We start from the raw sequence: 21,732 nt of genomic DNA, 5'->3' as shown, positions 1-21,732 counted from the left end.
ACAGCCTCGCTCTGGAGAAACAAGAAACGGTAGATTAAAGGTTTGGGTCCCAAACAGCTGGCGTTGCATCAGAGGCACCGAAGGAGGGGAGGGGGGTGGTGGGGTTGAAAATATAGCTTTTTTTTTTTTGCAACATAGCCAAAAAATATTATTTATTTAAAAAAAAAAACAGGCGCTGTTGCAGCTTTGCTGGACGAAACGCGTCGCGACCATTTGCAAAGTTTTACACTTTTTTCGTTGGGTTGTGCGTTCCTTAAGAACCTTCATTAACCTTCTCCTAAAGTTGTGTGTGGACAAATTGTCGGATGAGTCTATTAAATAAAATACAGGCAGGGCGTGTTCGCTCAAAAGGCAGCAAATCCTTTATTTTTATTTAAAAACAAAGAAACCCGGATCCAGAATTGGAATCCAGAGCTGGTTGTAGAAACGCGCTCTGTGCGTGCTCAGGCACATAATGGGCTGAGAGATAATCATCATCATCATCATCATCATCATCATCATCATCATCATCATCATCATCATCATGATGTTGGAAGGGACCTTGGAGGTCATCTAGTCCAACCCCCTGGCTCAAGGTCGCCCAGTTGGCTTTCTGCCCAGGATAGAGCTAGAACTCACTGTTGGCTGGTTTCTAGCCTTAACCACTACACGGTACTGTCTTTTTCTTCAGAAAACTTTAAAAAAAACTTTAATTTTTTCAACCCATAGTTTTACTTACGGTAACTATGGAAAAAGGACCTTTTTTGCTTTCCTAGTCTTTGGTTGCCCTCTAGTGGACATCCATTGCATTACAGCACCCGTTTCCAACAGCTGGGATCCTCAGGCTGCTGGATCACAACTCCTTGGCTGGGGACGATGGGACCTTCCTCCCCACCTCGGGAGAAAAACCACGTTGCCAAATAGCAAAGCATTCGGTTTTGTGCTGGACAAGCCCACGTCCGCCTCTTCATGCGTTTGCCCGTTACCTGAGAAAGGGCACTCTGCGCGTGCTCAGGAACTACCTGCCCCCTCTGCTTCGTGATTCCCTTGGCCAGCTCTAGAACCAAGCCAAAGCCAAGCCCCGCACTGGGTTTGGGAGAGTCAAATGTCCATGTTGAGGCGATCCTAAGACTCTTCTCACCAAGCCAGGATTTAGAGCTTGGGTTTACGGCCAACAAAGCCAGGAATTGTGGTTTACAATGCAGTGGTTGGATTCAAACCCAGGACGGGGGTGAATCATGGTTTGATTTGGTTTGAGAGCGGTTGGGTCCCTGGAAGGAAAGCAGTATTGTGTGTGTGTGTGGGGGGGAACCAGATATTATGATGGGATAGTATAGTGTTTTTCAAACTTGGGGACTTGAAGATGGGTGGACTTCAACTCCCAGAATGCTAGCTGGGGAATTATGGGAGTTGAAGTCCACCCATCTTCAAGTCCTCAAGTTTGAAAAAAAAAATACTAATGTAAAATATATTGGTAATATATTGGTAAAACACTGGAAGTTTTGAAGAAGAGACTGGATAGCCCTTTGTCTGAAATGGTCTAGGGTTTCCTGCCTGAGCAGGGGGTTGGACTAGATGCCCTCCAAGGTCCCTTCCAACTTTATTATTGTTGTTGTTGTTATTATGAAATGATATAGGGTTACCTGCCTGAGCAGGGGGTTGGACTAGATGACCTCCAAGGTCCCTTCCAACTTTATTATTATTGTTATTATTGTTGTTGTTATTATGAAATGATATAGGGTTACCTGCCTGAGCAGGGGGTTGGACTAGATGACCTCCAAGGTCCCTTCCAACTTTATTATTAGTGTTATTATTGTTATTATTACTATGAAATGGCATAGGGCAGAGGTAGGCAACCTTGGCTCTTTTATGACTCGTGGACTTCAACTCCCAGAATTCCTGAGCCAGCATGGGAGTTGGAATTCTGGGAGTTGAAGTCCACGAGTCATAAAAGAGCCAAGGTTGCCTACACCTGGTATAGGGTTACCTGCCTGAGCAGGGGGTTCGACTAGATGACCTCCAAGGTCCCTTCCAACTTTATTATAATTATTGTTATTGTTGTTGTTATGAAATGATATAGGGTTACCTGCCTGAGCACGGGGTTGGATTAGATGACCTCCAAGGTCCCTTCCAACTTTATTATTAATTATTATTGTTGTTATTATTATTACTATTATTATTATTAATTATTATTCTTATTATTCTGCCTATTCAGAAATCTGGCTTACGGGGAAGGTCCTGCTCAGAGACCCCCCCCAGGGGGGCCATGAACCTGGATCTGTTGCCCCCCTATAAATAAATCTACCAGATCCTGTCCGATCTCTAACCGCCAGTCTCCCCGCTTCACCCCCATGCAGCAGCCCTCCAGCAGGCAGCTATGGCCCAGGGCCAGCCCCCTCCGTCCTGATTGGGCCAAACCACAGCAAGGGGGTCGGCCAACCCCGTCCAATAGGAAGGCCAGCTGCCAAGAGCGCCCCCTCCCCTTTTCTTCGTTTTACATTTCAAAACACGCCAAATAGGAAAAAAACAAAAATAAAAAAAAAACCCATTTCCGAGTTTTTCTGGGTTATTTATTATTATTATTATTATTATTATTATTGTTTTCTGGCTGGTTTCGGCGCTCAGCAAAGGAAGAAGAATCAAGCTGGTTTGTTTTGTGTTCCACAAACCAAGATGGGTTACGGATAGCGTGTCACATTGCAAGGCTGGAGGCTTGTTTGGGGGGGGGGCGCTGGGTTCGAGTTCCACGGGCGCCAGGAGGCAACCTCGCCAGGCTGTTGTGAGGTCACCAGCATCGCGTGCAAAAACGGGCCGCGGGCCAAGCCAGCAAAACGACCCCAGGTCCGGGGGGGGGGGAAGGAGGCCGACAGAAAGGGATCCCCCCACCCATTTCAGGAGGATCCACGATCGACGAAGGGGAGGGGCCAGCTGGGGAGACCCTTGCCCGCCCGCCCAGAGGGGGCTCAAGAATCGACCCCAGCAGAACCACGACCCTGCAACCGGGCGTAACTCAAAGACCCTCCAGGCGGGGGGGGGGGGGGAGGATTCGGCAGCTAGGAGCCAAAAAGAAGAGGAGGGGTCCGGCAAGACCCCCGCCCCATGCTTCCCTCCTCTCCCCCCCCCGGGACCTTTGCAAATTCACGGAGTATCGAGGGAGGAGAGGCGAAGCCCCCCCTCCTCCTCCCAGACAAATTGAGACCCCCCCACACCTTTGGGAATGAAAGCCGGGGGCCAAAAGGAGGAGGAGGGGTCCGGCAAGACCCCCGCCCCATGCTTCCCTCCTCTCCCCCCCCGGGACCTTTGCATATTCACGGAGTAACGAGGGAGGAGAGGCGAAGCCCCCCCTCCTCCTCCCAGACAAATTGAGACCCCCCACCTTTGGGAATGAAAGCCGGGGGCCAAAAGGAGGAGGAGGGGGGGTCCGGCAAGACCCCCGTCCCATGCTTCCCCCCCCGTGGACCTTTGCAAATCCACGGAGTAGCGAGGGAGTAACGCTTCCCCCCCTCCTCCCAGATGGAGACCACCCACCTTTGGGAGTGAAAGCCCCCACCCCCCGCCCTCCCCACCTGGAGACCCCCTTCTGGAGGTTGGGGGGGGGGGGAAAGCGGCCGTCCCGGGAGCGAAGTCCGTCCGAGTTGCGCACTTTCTCCGGCCGCTGCTTACCTGGCACCGCGGGTCAGCCGAAGCCCCCTGCCCAGCCCAGGTCCGGCCGGGACCCCGCCGCTGGGCCGCCCCGGCATCCTCGCCGGCGGGGAGGGGGGAGGGAGGAGGAGGGTGGCTCTCCCCCCCCCCGTGGCGGTGCCTGGAAAAGTACCGCCGGTTGCGCAGTTGCATTTCCCGACGCGGCTGCCCGGCTCGGCGCTCTTCCCCCCCCCGCCCCCGCTGGTGTCACTCGGGTTCCCTGGGCAGGAGACGCCCCTCCCTCCCTCCGCCTCGCCCCGCCCCCTGCTCCGTGCCTGTCCAGGGGAAGGGGCACCCAGAGGCACGTAGACCGCCCTGGCTTGGCTAGGAACGGATCGGGGCCCTTTCTCCTCCCCCCCCCGTGCCCAGCTGGCAGCCTCCCTCCCTCCTTCCTTCCGCCCCCCCCACTCACCCTACCCCCTGCTCCGTGCCTGCCCAGGGGAAGGGGCACCCAGAGGCATATAGACCACCCTGGCTTGGCTAGGAAAGGAGCGTGGCTTTTTCTCCCCCCCCCCGTGCCCAGCTGGCAGCCTCCCTCCCTCCCTCCCTCCTGCATGAGCCGGACCCCAACTTCCCCCCCTTCCAGCTTCTTTAGCCCCCTAACTAGCCTGGCCATCGGCTGGACTCCTGTCAAGGGTGGGGTGGGGTGGGATGGTCACCCCAAAGCTATTTCTGCTGCCATGAACCTGGGAAGTCTCTCAACCCCCCTCCCCTTCTGAGTGTGGGGGGCGTGTGGGCCAAGCCAAATTGGGGACATCCCGAGAGAGGCAGGCGGGGGGGGGGGGCACCGCAGCTAGATCCAGTCAGCAAACAGCTTTATTCCATTTCCTAGAGGGAATCGGTGGGGGGGGGGTGTCAGAAGCCAGGGAGGGGTGCTCCCCCCCCCCAGTTCACGCATCCAGGCTCATCAGCAGGGCGGTGCCCCGCGTGATCCAGTGGTCGGGCGGCATGGCTCCGGAGCGCAGGTCCACGCCGATGACGAAGGAGGGGCGCCCGGAGGAGCCCGCCCGGTTAGGGTAGTAGTAGCAAGGACAGGAGTAGATGCCTGGAAGGCAGGGGGGAGAGGGGGGGGGAGAGAAGGGTCCCCACCGGTCAGGCTCACAGGGAGGGGGCTGGGCCACTGCCCCCCAGGCCCCGGAGACCCCCCCCCAGAGAACCCCCCCATGCCCACCTTTGCTGCTCTTCTTCTTATTCTCCACGGGCTTGAAGTGGATGGTGGGGATGGGGCAGACCAGCTGCATGGGCTCGGCCTCCACCAGGCACGAGTTCTTCTTGTCCCAGCCGGCCCCCTCCAGAAAGAGACCCCGGATCCAGACCCCCTCCTGCAGGTGGGGAGGGGGGGAGGAGGAGGAGAAGGGGAGGGCAGAGGGTGAAATGGCCTTCCCTGGAGGGGGCTTCCCTCCCCAGAGGTCTGCTGGGGGGTGGGGAGGAGAGGAGGGGGCGTTCACCTGGGTGGGAGGGGAGGGAAGAGGGTGCTTAACTTGGGGGGAGGGGCCCTTACTGGAAGGCAGGGGCATAGTTGGGGGGGAGAGGAGGGGATGGGGGGCTTCCCTTGGGGGGGAAGGGGGCACTTACCTTGGGGAGGGGGGAAAGAAGGGGCTTTTGGGGTGAGCGGGCAATTGGGGGAGGGGGCTTACTTGGGGGAACAGGAGGGGAGGGGGTGCTTACCTTGGGGAAGGGGAGGTTCACTCACTGAGGGAGGGGAGGGGTGCTTGCCTTGGGGGGGAGGGGAGAAAAAGGGTGCTTACATTGGGGGGAGGGGGGAGGAGGGGAGGGGGTGCTAACCTTTGGAGGAAGGGGAGGGGGCACGTATAGGGGAAGGGACTCTTATGGGGGACGGAGGAGAGGAGGGGGCTTACCTTGCAGGGTGCCTATCTTCTGGGGAGGGGCACATCAGAGAAGGGAGGGGGAAGAGGAGGGGCTGCGCCCCTTCGGGGAATAGGGGAGGGATTCTTATTTTGAGGGGAGGGGGCACCCACCTTGGGGGGGTACACCAGGTTGTTGTCGTCCACCGTGGACACGATGAACTCCCAACTCAGGGTGTCCACCGAGATCTGCTCAAAAAAATATAAAAAATTAAAAAAAGGGGGTCGGGCACCGAGGACGGGGGGGGGGGCAGCACCCATGCACCCACCCACCTCACCCATCCGGCCCACCCGCTGCCCCCCCAGCATCCCCGCGCCCTTCCCCGTACGTTGTTCTGTCGTGCGGCTGCCTGCAGGACGGCCGTCAGGAATCCGGTGGGGAAGGTGAAGCCGGACAACCAGAAGAGGACGGGCGGGTGAGCTGTCTTTGCCCAGCGGGCAAACTGCTCCACCCGCAGGCCCAGGTCCCGGGTCCAGGCCGCTAGGGGCTTCTGGGAGGAATAGGCCTGCGGGAGGGGGGGATACAGAGAGCTGAGAAGCCATGGTGTTGCAGTGACCAGGGTCTCCCTCTTTCCAAAGCTGGAGGCCGTGGGGCAGAGGAGACCCCCCCCAAGGAAGGGGCATAAAGGAGGAGGGGGCAGCCATGAGCAGCAAGAACCAGGAGCCCCCTACCCTTTCCCACATGGGGGGCACGCGGGCGTCGAAGATGCAGTTGAAGATCTCCTCCAGGTCCGTCGACATGACCACCAACCCTTGGATGCCTTTCTCCAGCTCCACCAGCGATGAGCTGCGAGGGAGGGGGGTCAGAGCGGGGGAGGGGAGAGAAGGGGGGACAATTTAGGCCTTGGGGGGTCAAGCACACCAAAGTCCATGCTCCCCAAAGAAGGAAGAGGAACACTCTCGGCAACAATCTCTTCCTACGCACTGCACACGATCTAATTTTGCAGCAATCACGGTCTTAAGTCTGTATTTTTTTCCCCATCCTCAGCCCTTTCCACTTCATCATCCACCCCATAAAAGTCTATACAGCTGGTTCTCCAATTACGACCACGGTTGAACCCAAAAGTTCACTGCCAAGCAAGGCAGTCGTCAGGTGACACGAGTCAGCTGCCAAGCGTACGAGTTTTGATCACATGACGGGATGCTGCGACGGTTATAAGGGTGAAAAACGGTCATAGGTCACTTTTTTAGTGTCGTCGTAACTTTGAACCGTCACTAAGCAAACCTTTGTAAATCGAGGACTTCCTGTCTTGATATTTTAACTTTTCTCTCATTATACCCGGTGAGTTTCCACTTTTCAACATTCCCGCGGCATTTATTAATTTCTTTTCATCTGTTTTATTGGGAACCATGGTTATAAAATTCATTTCATATGCGATACGGAGACTCTTGTTCACAGAAATCTCTAAAATACTCGTCGTTCCGACATTCTCTCACTTCAATTTCCGTTGCACCGATTTGAGTTTTGATCCCATTTGCTCCTCGTTCACTCCTAACGCAGCTTTTGTTTCCATCAAAATTGCTCTGCCTTTTTGTGTTTAATTCTGTATTTTTTTGTGTGTCCCCCTTTGCTGCTATCTTTTCCCCTCTCTGCGTCTGAATTTCGATCACGTGACCATGGACACTGCAAACAGTCGTAAGTGTGGAAAAACAGTCATGAGTTGATTTTTTTCAGTGCTGTTGTAACTTTGAACGGTCACTAAAAGAACGTTAACTACCTATATTAAAACGAACGGATATTAAGTTAAAATATCTTTTTTTTTGTCATCCACGGCCACTTCCGCTTCATCTTTCCAAGCGTGCTTTTTCATTAAATTTGACTGCGCTTACTTTAAAATTTCGTTTTAAAACCTCAGCCATTGTTATGCTACTCCTTGTAATTCCAGGCTGGCTGGGGAATTCTGGGAGTTGACGTCCATGCATCTTAAAGTTGCCCAAAGTTGAGAAACATGGTTCTAAGTACTTAAAACGATCATCGTTCAGCGCAAATAACCCAACTTCCAGGCGGAAATAGGTCACTCTCACTTCAGGATGCCTGCAGCCAAGTCCTTGACTTACGACTGTTTAGTGACTGTTCAAAGTTACAACAGCACTGAAAAAAGTGACTCAAGGCTGTTTTTCACACTTAACGACCACTAACCCCGTGGTCACATGATCAAAATTCAGACGCTGGGCAATTGACTCGTATTTATGACCTTTGTTTTTACTCAAGGTCACGTAGTGTCCTTTTGCGACCTTGACTCACTTAACAATTGTGGCCCAAATGGTCGTCAAATGGCAAAACCCGTTTAACGACTGTCTCGCTTAGCAATGGAAATGTTGGGCTTAACTGCAGCCTTTAAGTTGAGGATTGCCAAGGGAAAAACTGATGTTTTGACCCGGGAATGCTCAGTGAGGGAGACCCCAAACCGGAGACCCCAAACTTCACCGCCCCACACACGAGGCAGCGGGGTGCCCCCCCCTTCACCTGATGATCTGCAGCAAGGAGTTGTAACGCTGGATCTCTTGCAACAAGACCACGTTGAGTGGGGAGGGATCGGTGGAGAGCACCTTACAGGTACCCTCGTAGTCGATCTCCTCCGGGATCTTGCTGCGCACATCGGATGAGAGCTCCAGCACCTGCGGGAGGGGGGGAAAGGGAGAGGGGACACGGGTGGGGGGGGGAGGACACACACAAGAGCAGGGCTCTTCAAACTTAGCCCTTTAATGACTTGTGGACTTCAACTCCCAAAATTCCTCAGCCAGCGTGCCTGGCTGAGGAATTCTGGGAGTTGCAGTCCACAAGTTGTCAAAGGGCCAAGATGGAAGAACCCTGCTTGTGGACTTCCACTCCCAGAATTCCCTAGCCAGGCACGTTGGCTGAGGAATTCTGGGAGTTGAAGTCCACAAGTCATCAAAGGGCCAAGTTGCAAGACCCCTGCACCAGAGAGCAAGGTGAGCTGTCAAGTCCCTCGTTTACCACCAGGGGGAGCTGAAGAGAAGAGTAACTAAGATGACCGGCAACTGGGCCAAGGTAAACCCAGTTAGCGGGCAGCACCTTGGACGTCTGCCCGAGGCGCAAGCAGTTCAGACTGTGCCAAGCTGGACTTTGGGAAGAAGGGGGGGGGTACCTTGTCCTCGCGGCTCTGCCCGGCCGCCCCCGTGGGGGTGGTCTGGGGCTGGAGGGAGAGCAGAGTTTCGAAGAGGGTCCGGGCCTCGGTGATCTGCGAGGCCACGTCAGCGTTGGGGTGCTGGCCAAAGGCCTCCGGGGGGTCCATGCCAGGCAGCAGACTGATGTACTCCTTGTAAGAGGAGAGGTTGCCATCCTTGGGGATGTAGTAAGTGTCCAATGCCGTCAGTCTGAAGAGAGAGGGGGAGGGAGGGAGAGAAGAAGAGAGGGAGAAGGAGAGGGAAAAGGAAGGAGAGAAAGGGAAAGGGAGAGACAGAGACAGAGAGGGAGCGAGGGAGGGAGAGAGGGAGAGGGAGGGAGAGGAAGAGAGGGAGAGGGAAGAAAGGGAGAGACAGAGACGGAGCAAGGGAGAGGGAGAGAGGGAGGGAGAGGGAGAAGGAAGAGAAAGGGAGAGACAGAGAGGGAGCGAGGGAGAGGGAGGGAGAGGGAGAAGGAAGCAGAGAAAGGGAGAGACAGAAAGAGGGAGCGAGGGAGAGGAAGAAGGAAGGAGAGAAAGAGACAGACGGAGCGAGGGAGAGGGAGGGAGAGGGAGAAGGAAGGAGAGAAAAGGAGAGACAGAGGGAGAGAGGGAGAGCGAGAGGGAGGGAGAGAGGGAGAGGGAGAAGGAGAGAAAGAGACAGACGGAGCGAGGGAGAGGGAGAAGGAAGGAGAGAAAGGGAGAGACAGAGACAGGGAGAGGGAGAGAGGGAGAAGGAAGGAGAGAGACAGAGAGGGAGAGAAGGGGAGTCAGAGCTCAGGAGAAGGGTGCGATACCTGGATCCGAAGCAGGGAGGGTGCTCCGGATACGGCTTGCTACTCATTGGTCTGTTCTAGGTTTTATTGCAATATATAACAACAACAACAATAGTAATAATAATAATAGCTTTGTTCATTGAAAGAAAATAGAAGAGTGTTGATGATTATCAAACAAAGAGAGCCAATTGGGCCTTGTGATTAAGATCTCAGGCTAGAAACCAGGAGATGGGGGCAGTTCTAGTTCCGCGTTAGGCATGAAAGCCAGCTGGGTGACTTTAAACCAATCACCAGGAGATGGAGAGTTCTAGTCCTGTCTTTGCCAATGAAAGCCGGCTGGGTGACTCTGGGCCAATCACCAGGAGACGGGGAGTTCTAGTCCCGCCTTAGGCATGAAAGCCAGCTGGGTGACTCTGGGCCAATCACCAGGCGACGGGGAGTTCTAGTCCTGCAAGCCCGGCAGGGTGATTTTGTCCCGGTCTCTCAGCCCAACCTACCTCACAGGGTTGTCGTTGTGGGGAAAACAAGAGGAGGAAGGAGTATTATATATGCTCGTCCCTCCGAGGTACTTACACAGTAAATAAACTCTGGATCAAACTGACCAAAGTGTCTCCTAAATCAGCGGTTCTCCACCTGTGGGTCGGGACCCCATTTGGGGTCGAACGACCATTTCACGGGGGTCGCCAAACAACGCAGTCCGCCATTTTCCTCCCCCTTTTCCTTCGCTGTGCTCCTCCCTTTTATTCTATTGGCTTTCGAAAGCCAATAGAATAGACTCTATTGAATAGCGTCTAATTCTATTGGCTTTCAAAAGCCAATAGGAATTGTCCAGGCTGTCTCTGCCCTGCTGAGCCCGCCAAAAGCCCCACTCTGCAAACGGTGCTGCACCAGTTGAGTAGTCCTCGACTTACGACCAGTTGAGTAGTCCTCGACTTACGACCGGTTGGGGGTCACGGCATTAAAAAGGTTGAGAACCACTGTCCTAAATCAACCTTAGACTCCAAAGGTGTTTCCATCAGCCCCGGCAGAGACCCAGGTGTATGGGGGGGTCTTCCTGCTTTCCTCCCTCCCCAGCCCCACCAGGCCTTGCAATCTTACACACACACACACGCGCGCGCACGCGCCCAACACCTACTTGTAGAAGGGGGCGGCCACGGTCTGATCGCAGAAGTAGTCGTTGATGTAGGTGGTCAGCAGACGCCGGTCCCAGTCATCCGTCACGTGGCCGCCATAGTTGACCCCCGCGATCAAATACTTTAGAGCGTCCCAAGGGGTGTCCTCGTACTCGTCCAGGTACAGGCTCAGCAGATTCTCGGACACCTGGCGGACAGGTGAGTGTCGATGGGGTGGGGAAGGCGAAGGAAGGCCCGGTGTGATCGCAGGTCCAGCCCAAGAATGAGCATCAAACGGTTTTTTTCCCAACCTTGCCCACTTGAAGACAGGTGGATTGCATCTCCTAGAGGCTCCGGGGTTAAGGGTCAGGCCCTCAGGCCACGAAGGGTCAAAGTAAGGGTCAGCCCATCAGGCCACCGAGGCCCAGCAGGTTAGGATTAGGGATAAGGTTAGGTAGGCCATCAGGACAGAAAGGGTGAGGGTTTAGGGTTAAGGTCAGGCCATTAGGCCACAAAGCCAGAGTAGGTTAGGGTTAAGGTTAGGGTTAGTGTTAGGGTTAAGGTTAGTGTTAGGGTTAAGGTTAGTGTTAGGGTTAAGGTTAGAGTAAGGGTTAGGGTTAAGGTTAGTGTTAAGGTTAAGGTTAGGGTTACGGTTAGGGTTAAGGTTAAGGTTAAGGTTAGAGTAAGGGTTAGGGTTAGGGTTAAGATTAAGGTTAATGTTAGTGTTAAGGTTAAGGTTAGGGTTAAGGTTAAGGTTAGTGTTAGGGTTAAGGTTAGGGTAAGGGTTAAGGTTAAGGTTAGTGTTAGGATTAGGATTAAGGTTAAGGTTAGGGTAAGGGTTAAGGTTAGGGTTAAGATTAGGGTTAAGGTTAGGGTAAGGGTGAAGGTTAGGGTTAAGTTTAAGGTAAGGGTTAGGTTAGGATTAGGATTAGGGTTAAGATTAAGGTTAGGGTTAAGGTTAGTGTTAGGGTTAAGGTTAGTGTTAGGGTTAAGGTTAGAGTAAGGGTTAGGGTTAAGGTTAGTGTTAAGGTTAAGGTTAGGGTTACGGTTAGGGTTAAGGTTAAGGTTAAGGTTAAGGTTAGAGTAAGGGTTAGGGTTAGGGTTAAGATTAAGGTTAATGTTAGTGTTAAGGTTAAGGTTAGGGTTAAGGTTAAGGTTAGTGTTAGGGTTAAGGTTAGGGTAAGGGTTAAGGTTAAGGTTAGTGTTAGGATTAGGATTAAGGTTAAGGTTAGGGTAAGGGTTAAGGTTAGGGTTAAGATTAGGGTTAAGGTTAGGGTAAGGGTGAAGGTTAGGGTTAAGTTTAAGGTAAGGGTTAGGGTTAGGATTAGGATTAGGGTTAAGATTAAGGTTAGGGTTAAGGTTAAGGTTAGTGTTAGGGTAAGGGTTAAGGTTAAGGTTAGAGTAAGGGTTATGGTTAAGGTTAAGGTTAGTGTTAATGCTAGTGTTAGTGTTAAGGTTAAGGTTAGGGTTAGGATTAAGGTTAAGGTTAAGATTAGGGTAAGGGTTAAGGTTAGGGTAAGGGTGAAGGTTAGGGTTAAGTTTAAGGTAAGGGTTAGGGTTAGGGTAAGGATTAGGATTAAGGTTAAGGTTAGGCTTAGGTTTAAGGTAAGGGTTAGGGTTAGGATGAGGGTTAAGCTTAGTGTAGGGCAGTGATGGCAAACTTTTTAGAGACTGACTGACCTAAAACTACTCCCCACCCCCGTCCCCATTCCGCCCTGCCCGCTGGACCACCCACCATCTCCACGGCCCGCCACAGATCACCCAGGCAGCCCAGCAGCGCCATGGTGGTCACGTCTTCCGCCCGTGCCCCGCAGCATCATCTCTGTGCGATAGGGCGCCAGGGCGGAGTCTTGTCCCCACTGCCCGGCTACCATGTCCTTGGCTGTGCTGCTTCATATAGGCTGCGCCCGGGGGCAACTCTCTTCCGGAAGGGCTGCTGGTGAGGAGGGAGCCGTGGGAGGAGGTGGGACTGGAGCGACGGTGTGTGTGCCCACAGAGAGAGCTCCGAGTGCCGCCTCTGGCACCCATGCCATACAGTAGATTCACCATCACTGGTGTAGGGTTAGGGTTAAGGTCAGGCCTTGAGGCCACAAAGCCAGATTAGGTTAGGGTTAGGGTTTAGGGTTAGGGCTAGAGTTTAGGGTTACGGGTTAGGGTTACGGGTTAGGGTTACAGGTTAGGGCTAGAGTTTAGGGTTACGGGTTAAGATTAGGGTTTAGGGTTAGGGATTAGGGTTTAGCGTTAGGGTTTAGGGTTACGGGTTAGGGCTAGGGTTTAGGTTTACGGGTTAGGTTTACAGGTTAGGGATTAGGGTTACGGGTTAGGGCTAGAGTTTAGGGTTACGGGTTAGGGTTACGGGTTAGGGATTAGGTTTACGGGTTAGGGTTTAGGTTTACGGGTTAGGTTTACAGGTTAGGGTTTAGGGTTAGGGGTGAGGGGTTAGGGTTAGGGCTAGGGTTTAGGGTTACGGGTTAGGGTTATGGGTTATTGGTTAGGGTCAGACCAGAAAGCCAGAGCAGAGAGGCCCCCGACCATCCTCTCAGTTTCCAATGGCTGTCCTGCCCTGCCTGCCTACGTCGCCGCCTCCCTCCAAGGTGACCCCACCTCAAAATCTGAGTCGTTGAAACCGTAGACGATGTTCCAGCCCAGCTGCAGGAACTTCTTGCGTTCCAGGAGGACGCTGTGGAAGAAGCAGAGGGCGAAGAGCAGCTTCTTGTATCTGCTGGGCTTCGTGCAACGGTTGAACTGGGGGTCCGTGATCAGCTGGTACAACCGCTTCATGTTGGCCTTCAAGCCCTGTGGGAGACAAGCCAGGAAAGCCGGTTTGGGAAAGCTGGTAAGATCCATGGTCCGACGGTCTAGGTCCTTGGTTCCCCAAAGTGGAGCAGGAATGACCAGCCCCTTGGGGCTAACTGTGCTTCAGGGGTCTTGCAAACACCCCATCGAATCATTCTGAGGTTGTATGTTTGTGGCAACTTGTGGACTTCAACTCCCAGAATTCCTCAGCCAGTGTGAGGGAACTATGATTGTTTTATGACTTGTGGACTTCAACTCCCAGAATTCCTCAGCCAGCGTGAGGGAACTATGACCCTTCTGTGACTTGTGGACTTCAACTCCCAGAATGCCCCAGCCAGGAAATGGCCAGATTTCAGCATGGATAGGACAAGAAACAAAGGCGGCTAGGCTACGCATATTTTTGACAGGGTAATTTTGTTCATAGACGGTGGGTGTGTGGTAGATGTAATATATCTTGACTTTAGCAAAGCAGGGAAAAAGAAAAAAACAACCGGCTAGGGAATTCTGGGAGTCGAAGTCCGCAAAGCTTCAAGTGGACAAGGTTGGACACCCCTGGTATAGAATGAAGACCCTCATCCTCTACTCCAGGGGTCTTCAAACTTGGCCCTTTAATGACTTGTGGACTTCCTCAGCCAGGAATTCTGGGAGTTGAAGTCCACAAGTCATAAAAGGGTCATAGTTCCCTCATGCTGGCTGAGGAATTCTGGGAGTTGAAGTCCACAAGTCATAAAAGGGTCATAATTCCCTCACGCTGGCTGAGGAATTCTGGGAGTTGAAGTCTACAAGTCATAAAGGGGTCATAATTCCCTCACGCTGGCTGAGGAATTCTGGGAGTTGAAGTCCACAAGTCATAAAAGGGTCATAATTCCCTCACGCTGGCTGAGGAATTCTGGGAGTTGAAGTCCACAAGTCATCAAAGGGCCAAGTTTGAAGACCCCTGCTCTACTCCACAGAAAACTGACCTCACTTGGCACTCTCCTACCAAGGATTGGAGACTGACCGCTTGGACCGAGAGAAGACCAAGAGTGCCAAGGGTTACTTGCAGGGATGGGCCCATTCGGGGCTGCCTTGGGGGAGACCCGGCCCCCTCCCCAGGGCTCCACTCTCTTACCGTGGGGGGCTCCGTCGTCATCTTGATGCCTGCCTGCAGGATAGAGATGGGGAATTCGGGGTGGGGGCTGGAACTCAGCCACAGCCGGAAGGACGGATGGGGCTCTTCGACCTGAAGCTGCTCCACCAGTTTGTCCAGCTGGGGCATCCAGGACAGGGACAGATGACAGTTGGCCAGGAAAACCCAGTTACCTGCGGAGGGGAAGGCCCCAGGAGAGTCAGCAAGGCTCCCGGGATTTCGGAGTGATGAAGAGGAAGGTGCAGAGGGAGGAGCGAGGGCCTGGCACTCACCCTGGTGGACCCCGTCCTTAATCATGCGGGTGGCGATGGGGGCCTGGCCCTGGCCCAAGGACAGGGCGTGGAAACGTTGCGCCATGCCCGAGTTCTCGGCCAGCTGCAGCAGGGAAGAGGTGGGGTCCACGCCTGGAGACAGCACGAAGATCAGGGGGGTCTTCGTGGTGGAGTCGTCCACCACCTGCGAGCAGAAAGCAGGAGAGGATAAGATGGCCCACCTATTCTCCAAACTTGCAGTGTTTCCCAAACTTGACCATTTTAAGGCATGTGGACTTCAACTCCCAGAATTCCACAGCCAGCAATGCTGGCTGTGGAATTCTGGGAGTTGAAGTCCACATGCCTTAAAATGGTCAAGTTTGGGAAACACTGCTCCAAAGCACAGAACAGTTGCAGGAACTGGGTGTCCAATTTAACAAAATGAAGGACGAGGGGCGACAGGATAGCGGCCTTCCAATCTCTCAGGGGCTGCCCCAAAGAAGAGGGAGTCAAGCTCTTCTTCAAAGCGCCTGAAGGCAAAGACAAGGAGCAACGGATGGAAACTCATCAAGGGGAGAAGCAGCCTGAAACTGACAATGAAGACAATTAACCAGTGGAACTCCTTGCCTCCAGAAGTTGTGGGTGCTCCAACACTGGAGGGCTTTAAGAAGTGACCGGACGGCTATTTGTCTGGATTTGACTAGGGTCACCTGCTGAAGCAAGGGGTTGGACTAGACGACCTCTAAGGTCCCTTCCAGCTCTGAATCTATGATTCTGTTACGATCAGTGCAACGGCTGGCCTTCAGAGATCACGGGCGCTCCATCCCTGGAGGTTTTTAAGAAGAGACTGGATAGCCACTGGCCTGAAATGGAGTAGGGCCTCCTGCCTGAGCACGGGGGTTGGACTAGATGACCTCCAAGGTCCCTTCCAGCTCTATTCTGATTGATTGATTGATTGACATGTGCAGGAAATGCAGTAGCTCTCCACTTAGGAGCAAAATGAACCGTAGCAGAGGGCTGAATCTCTTTCTCTCTCTTCCTCGTTTTCTCTCCCTCTCTTCCTCTTACTCTTTCTATCTCTCTCTCCCTCTTTCTATCTCCCTCTCTCCCTCCCCCCTCTCTTCCTCTTTCTATCTCTCTCCCTCTCTCCCTTTCTATCTCTCTCTCCCTCCCCCTTTCTCTTTCTTGCTTTCTCTCTTCCTTTCTATCTCCCTCTCTTCCTTCCTCTTCCTATCTCTCCCTCTCTTCCTTTCTATCTCTCTCTCCCTCCCCCTTTGTCTCTTGCTTTCTCTCTTCCTCTTTCTATCTCCCTCTCTCTTCCTCTCTCTCTTTTTTCTATCTCTCTTTCTTTCTTCCTCTTCCTATCTCTCCCTCTCTTCCTTTCTCTCTCCCTCCCCCTTTCTCTCTTGCTTTCTCTCTTCCTCTTTCTATCTCCCTCTCTCTTCCTCTCTCTCTCTCTTTTCTATCTCTCTCTTTCTTACTTCCTCTTCCTATCTCTTCCTCTCTCTTCCTCTCTCTCCCTCCTCTCTTTCTCTCTCTCTTTCTCTTTCTCTCTTCCTCTGTCTCTCTCTGTCCCTCTCTTCCTCTTTCTATCTCTCCCTCTCTCTTCCTCTCTCTCTCTCTTTTTTCTATCTCTCTCTTTCTTTCTTCCTCTTCCTATCTCTTCCTCTCTCTTCCTTTCTATCTCTCTCCCTCCTCTTTTTCTCTCTCTTCCTTTCTCTTTCTCTCTTCCTCTTTCTATCTCTCTCTCTGTCCCTCTCTCTTCTTCTTTCTATCTCTCCCTCTCTCTTCCCCTCTCTCTCTTTTTTCTATCTCTCTCTCTTTCTTCCTCTTCCTCTCTCTTCCTATCTCTCTCTCCCTCCTCTCTTTCTCTCTCTCTTCCTTTCTCTTTCTCTCTTCCTCTTTCTATCTCTCTGTCCCTCTCTCTTCTTCTTTCTATCTCTCCCTCTCTCTTTCTCTCTCTCTTCCTCGTCCTATCTCTCTCTCTCCCTCCCCCCCCCTCTCTCTCACACACACACACACGCACACACAGACTGCCTCTGAGCCTTAGCTGGTCTTTCCCAGAGGAAAACTGTCAATCTGGGCAGATTCCCTATACTACAGGCAGAGAACAATAAACTACAGGAAGTCTTTGGCTTATGACCACAATCGAGGGCAACACTTCCATTGCTAAGCAAGGCAACGACGGGGCCCCGCTTTAAGACCTTTTGTCGCCACAGTTCTTAAGGGAGTCCCTGCAGTTGTTAACTGAGCCACACGGTTGCTAAGTGAACCCGGCTTCCCCAGGGACTTCGCTCACAAAAGACGGTCGCAAAACGGGGATCGCGTGACACGCAGCTGTCGCAAATACGGGTCAGTTGCCGAGAGGCTGGATTTTGATCATGTGACCACGGGGGATGGCTGCGACGGTCGTGAGTGTGAAAAATGGAATTAAGTCCCATTTCCGGTGCCGTCGTAATTTCAGACAGTCACTAAACCCAGGGGTAGGCCACCTTGGCTCTTTTATGACTGGTGGACTTCAACTCCCAGAATTCCTGAGTCAGCCATGCTGAGGGGAAAGGGAGGGGTTTCCATGCTGAGTCATGCTGGCTCAGGAATTCTGGGAATTGAAGTCCACCAATCATCAAAGGGTCATAGTTCCCTCATGCTGGCTGAGGAGTTCTGGGAGTTGAAGTCCATGAGTCATCAAGGGAGCCATAGTTCCCCCATGCTGGCTGAGGAGTTCTGGGAGTTGAAGTCCATGAGTCATCAAGGGAGCCATAGTTCCCCCATGCTAGCTCAGGAATTCTGGGAGTTGAAGTTCACGAGTGCTAAAGGGGGCCATAATTCCCCCATGCTCCCTCAGGAATTCTGGGAGTTGAAGTCCAGAAGTCATCAAGGGGGCCATAGTTCCCCCATGCTGGCTCAGGAATTCTGGGAGTTGAAGTCCACGAGTCCTAACAGAGCCCAGGTTGCCTACCCCTGGCCTAGACCAAACGAGTTGAGACTTCAATAGACGAGGCATTAAGAAGGACTTGTGGACTGGAAGAGCTGTCAATCATTGGAACTGATGGACACAGAGGTCAGGGGTAGGCAACCTCAGAATTCCTGAGTCAGCAGGCTGCGTATACCCGTCGACGTGCTTACTCTCTTACAATCCCTTCCTCTGCAATCTTTCTGCTATAGGAGGTAGGAGGGGAGAAATAAAGAGGCATGGCTGGCTCAGGAATTCTGGGAGTTGAAGTCCACGAGTCCTCAAAGAGCCAAGGTGGCCTACCCCTGCAACTATGGCACATGGGGAAAGATATTGGGGAGGAGGGATGCAGCCCTGGGTCTCCCGGCAGCAGAGGGGTTCCTTGCTCACCGACTTCATGTTCAGCACGGGGGGCTCGATAAACTGGGAGCCCAGGTTGGAGACGATGAAGGCCGTGACGCAGAAGGCCACCCGGTCCGGCCGCAGAGACCGGACAACCAGCATGCGCTGCATTTGGTTGCAGGAGTTTTCCCATTCGCCTGGAACGGGGTGGGGGGAGGTGGGGAGAAAAGGCAGGAAGAGACGGTTAGTGGGGCCTGGAGGGGGATGGTCTGGCCTAGAGAGCCAGCTCTTCCCCCCTCCCCCCCCCGTCCAGATGGTCTTCAGGAGTCCCCCCCCCCAGGTGACCTTCTCTGCACAATGGATTTTAGGGGCTGGGTCTTCTCGGCAGACCGCTGAACTGCTCCTGCCTTGTGGGGTCCTTGGTGGTCTCTGAGTGGGGTGGTTTCCTTGCAGATGTTTCATGACCCAACTAGGGAACATCATCAGTGCTGGAAGGGAGAGGGGTGTGCAGAAAGGAGGAGGAGGAGGAGGAGGAGGAGGAGGAGGAGGAGGAGGAGGAGGAAAATTGTGGGGTCCTTGGTGCTCTCTGAGTTGGGCTGTTTCCTTGCAAACATTTCATGACCCAACTAGGGAACGTCATCAGTGCTAGGAGGAGGAGGAGGAGGAGGAGGAAGGAGAGGAAGAAGACCGTGTCGTTCGTTCTTGGCGCTCTCTGAGCGTGATTGTTTTCCTTGCAGATGTTTGATGACCCAACTAGGTAATGTCATCAGTAGTAGAAGGGAGGGGGAGAGGAGGAAGAGGAGGAGGATTAAGAGGAAGAGGAGGAGGAGGAGGAGGAAAATTACTGTGGGATCCTTGGTGTTCTCTGAGCTTGGTGGTTTCCTTGCAGACGTTTCATGACCCAACTAGGGAACGTCATCAGTGCTAGAAGGGAGCGGGGTTTCTGGAGCGGAGGAGGAGGAGGAGGAAGCAGAGGAGGAAGAAGAAGACCGTGTCGTCCTTGGTGCTCTCTGAGAATGACTGTTCTCCTTGCAGACATTTCCAGACCCAACTAGGGAACCGTGCTGGGAGGGCCCTATGTAGCACGGATGACGTCCCCTAGTCGGGTGGCGAAACGTCTGCCGGAAAACCACCCAGCTCGGAGACACCGCCCCCCCCCCGGGACCCCACAGTCCAGCCCTGAGTGAGCGACAAAGATTCTCTTCCGCCGGTGCTCCTGCCCCTTCCAGGCGTGCCGCGTCCGTCGTCGTCGCCGGAGGCTGAAGGGAAGCCGCGGGCGGCTGACTCCAGAAGGTTCCGCGTTGGGGGGGGGGGGGCTCCAGACCTGGCAGCAGGGCCTTCTCCGGCTTGGAGCTGGTGTACCACAGGTTCCAGTCGCGGGGGTACTGCTCGAAGGAGTTCATGATGCCGTGGAAATTGGTCAGCTTGTCCAGCTCCGTGATGTTGTCCCAGTAGATGTCGGAGAGCCAGCTGGTGCAAGGGTTGTCCATCTGGCCTTCCCGGTCCAGCACCTGACGGAGAGACGGAGAGAGAGCAGAGCGCCTGATGGAGGGCGCCGGGTAACGCGCCCACATCTCCCCCCCCCACTCACACACAAAATAAGACCGGGTTTCACATTCATTTTGGCTCCAAAAGACACATAAAAGCCGGCTGGGTGACTTTGGGCCAATCACCAGGAGATGGTGAGTTCTAGTCCCGCCTTAGGCATGAATGACAGCTGAGTGATATTGGGCCAATCACCAGGAGACTGGGAGTTCTAATCCCGCCTTAGCCGTGAAAGCTGGCTGGGTGACTTTGGGCCAATCACCAGGAGACAGTGAGTTCTAGTCCCGCCTTAGGCATGAATGACAGCTGAGTGATATTGGGCCAATCACCAGGAGAGGGTGAGTTCTAGTCCCGCCTTAGGTGTGAAAGCTGGCTGGGTGACTTTGGGCCAATCACCAGGAGACGGTGAGTTCTAGTCCCATCTTAGGCATGAATGACAGCTGAGTGATACTGGGCCAATCACCAGGAGACGGTGAGTTCTAGTCCCGCCTTAGGCATGAATGACAGCTGAGTGATACTGGGCCAATCACCAGGAGACGGTGAGTTCTAGTCCCGCCTTAGGCATGAATGACAGCTGAGTGATATTGGGCCAATCACCAGGAGACGGTGAGTTGTAGTCCTGCCTTAGCCATGAAAGCCTGCTAGGTGACCCTGGGCCAATCACCAGGAGACTGGGAGTTCTAGTCCCGCCTTAGCCATGAAAGCCGGCTGGTGACTTTGGACCAATCACCAGGAGACAGTGAGTTCTAGTTCCGCCTTAGACATGAAAGCTGACTGGGTGACTTTGGGCCAATCACCAGGAGACGGGGAGTTCTAGTCCCGCCTTAGGCACAAAAGCCGGCTGGGTGAGCCAATCCCTCTCTCTCAGCCCCACCCACCTCACAGGGTCGTCGTTGTGCTGGTGTGGAAAGCAGGAGGAGGAAGAGCATTAGGCTATGTTTGCCTCTTTGAGTCGCTTATCAATGAATCCAAGTGGGATAAAAAAAATGAAATAAACTAACCAAACACAGCCGGGGCTGCCCCCAGCCCACCCCCCCTTCCCCCCTTCCCAGTACTAACCACTCCACCCCGCAAGAAGAAGTTGTACTCGTCCATCTTGAGGCTGCCAGATGTCTCCAAGATCTTGGCGCACATCTGGAAGCTAAAGAGCAGCTTGTGTCGCTCAAAGAGACCCCGGCAGGTGTACCTGGGCAAAAGGAGACACACCTGGGTGAGGATCCCCTGCCAGGGGGGTCTCGGGCCTTGTTGCATCCCCAGGGTTAATAATAATAATAATAATAATAATAATAATAATAATAATAATAATAATAATAATAATAATAATAATAAAGTCCTTGGTAAGGACTCGATAGGTAGACAAAATGCCAAATCCAATCTGAACATTTGGCTGACTGTGCGATGATCCATAATAATAATAATAATAATAATAATAATAATAATAATAGTAAACACCCCAGACTTAACAATTGTTGATAAGAAAGACAAAAAAGTCTGGATAGTGGATGTGGCAGTGCCTGGAGACAGCAGAATAGACGAGAAAGAACTGGAGAAGATCACAAAATACAAAGATCTACAAATAGAAATAGAAAGACTGTGGCAAAAGCAAGCAAGGGTAGTACCAATAGTCACAGGCGCCTTGGGTGCAATCCCAAAACAACTGGAGCACCACTTGAACACCATTGGCATTGACAAATTCGCTATTAGTCAATTGCAAAAGGCGGCCTTACTAGGAACTGCTTCCATCCTGCGACGATATCTGTAATACCATCAAACATCCACATCTGCCTATCCCAGGTCCTGGGTAAGGACTCGATAGGTAGACAAAATGCCAAATCCAGTCTGAACATCTGGCTGACTGTGCGATGATCCATAATAATAAAGTTTGAAGGGACCTTGGAGGTCATCTAGTCCAACCCCTATAGGCAGGAAATCCTATACCATTTTGGGAGCAGAACTCCACTCGTCTCAAGGAAAGGGGAGAAGGGAGCCATCTTGTCTGCCCATCAGGCTGGTCCCCCGCCTCTTGCCTCACCAGGAGGACTCCAGTGCCCATCAGGCTGCTCCCTACGTCCAAGGAAAAGAGACCATCTCTGGGCCCGGGCCCGTCCTCGTCAAGCCCCCCCCCCCGAAACTGCAAAACCGCTCAGCTGCCCACTTGAAGCTCGAGTTACGGCCGGT

The 21,732-nt window shown here is 53.2% G+C and overlaps 2 protein-coding genes across 7 annotated transcripts in view; both read right to left on the bottom strand.

Annotated features, from left to right (window-relative positions):
* Positions 1–3,832, bottom strand: part of KDM6B (lysine demethylase 6B) — a 90,419-nt gene extending 86,587 nt beyond the window's left edge. For 2 of the 4 annotated variants that reach the window (XM_039337961.1, XM_039337960.1), the window contains exon 1: positions 3,643–3,829. The gene's annotated coding sequence lies outside the window, so the exon portion shown is untranslated. Of the gene's footprint in view, positions 1–3,642 lie in introns of all 4 variants that reach the window. The other 2 variants (XM_039337962.1, XM_039337954.1) reach the window with 2 other exon arrangements.
* Positions 3,833–4,458: 626 nt separating this feature from the next.
* DNAH2 (dynein axonemal heavy chain 2) overlaps positions 4,459–21,732 on the bottom strand; it is a 167,437-nt gene continuing 150,163 nt past the window's right edge. For 2 of the 3 annotated variants that reach the window (XM_039337948.1, XM_039337947.1), the window contains exons 75-88: positions 20,614–20,740; positions 19,334–19,520; positions 18,058–18,206; positions 14,736–14,919; positions 14,446–14,636; positions 13,143–13,334; positions 10,562–10,746; positions 8,636–8,864; positions 7,993–8,144; positions 6,198–6,312; positions 5,855–6,031; positions 5,640–5,714; positions 4,832–4,982; positions 4,459–4,705 (exon numbers count right to left, since the gene is read on the bottom strand). In XM_039337948.1, coding sequence (XP_039193882.1) covers positions 4,551–4,705; positions 4,832–4,982; positions 5,640–5,714; positions 5,855–6,031; positions 6,198–6,312; positions 7,993–8,144; positions 8,636–8,864; positions 10,562–10,746; positions 13,143–13,334; positions 14,446–14,636; positions 14,736–14,919; positions 18,058–18,206; positions 19,334–19,520; positions 20,614–20,740 — 2,269 coding nt within the window. In that variant the 3' untranslated portion in view covers positions 4,459–4,550. The remainder of the gene's footprint in view (positions 4,706–4,831; positions 4,983–5,639; positions 5,715–5,854; positions 6,032–6,197; positions 6,313–7,992; positions 8,145–8,635; positions 8,865–10,561; positions 10,747–13,142; positions 13,335–14,445; positions 14,637–14,735; positions 14,920–18,057; positions 18,207–19,333; positions 19,521–20,613; positions 20,741–21,732) is intronic. The other variant, XM_039337949.1, reaches the window with a different exon arrangement.

Source organism: Crotalus tigris, unplaced genomic scaffold, assembly GCF_016545835.1.
Source record: "Crotalus tigris isolate CLP2741 ecotype Arizona unplaced genomic scaffold, ASM1654583v1 scf7180000017690.20705106771:4171800, whole genome shotgun sequence".
In the NCBI taxonomy this organism is placed as follows: Eukaryota; Metazoa; Chordata; class Lepidosauria; order Squamata; family Viperidae; genus Crotalus; species Crotalus tigris.
The sequence above is the reverse complement of the archived record's forward strand: the minus strand, read 5'-3'. Positions and strand labels throughout refer to the sequence as shown.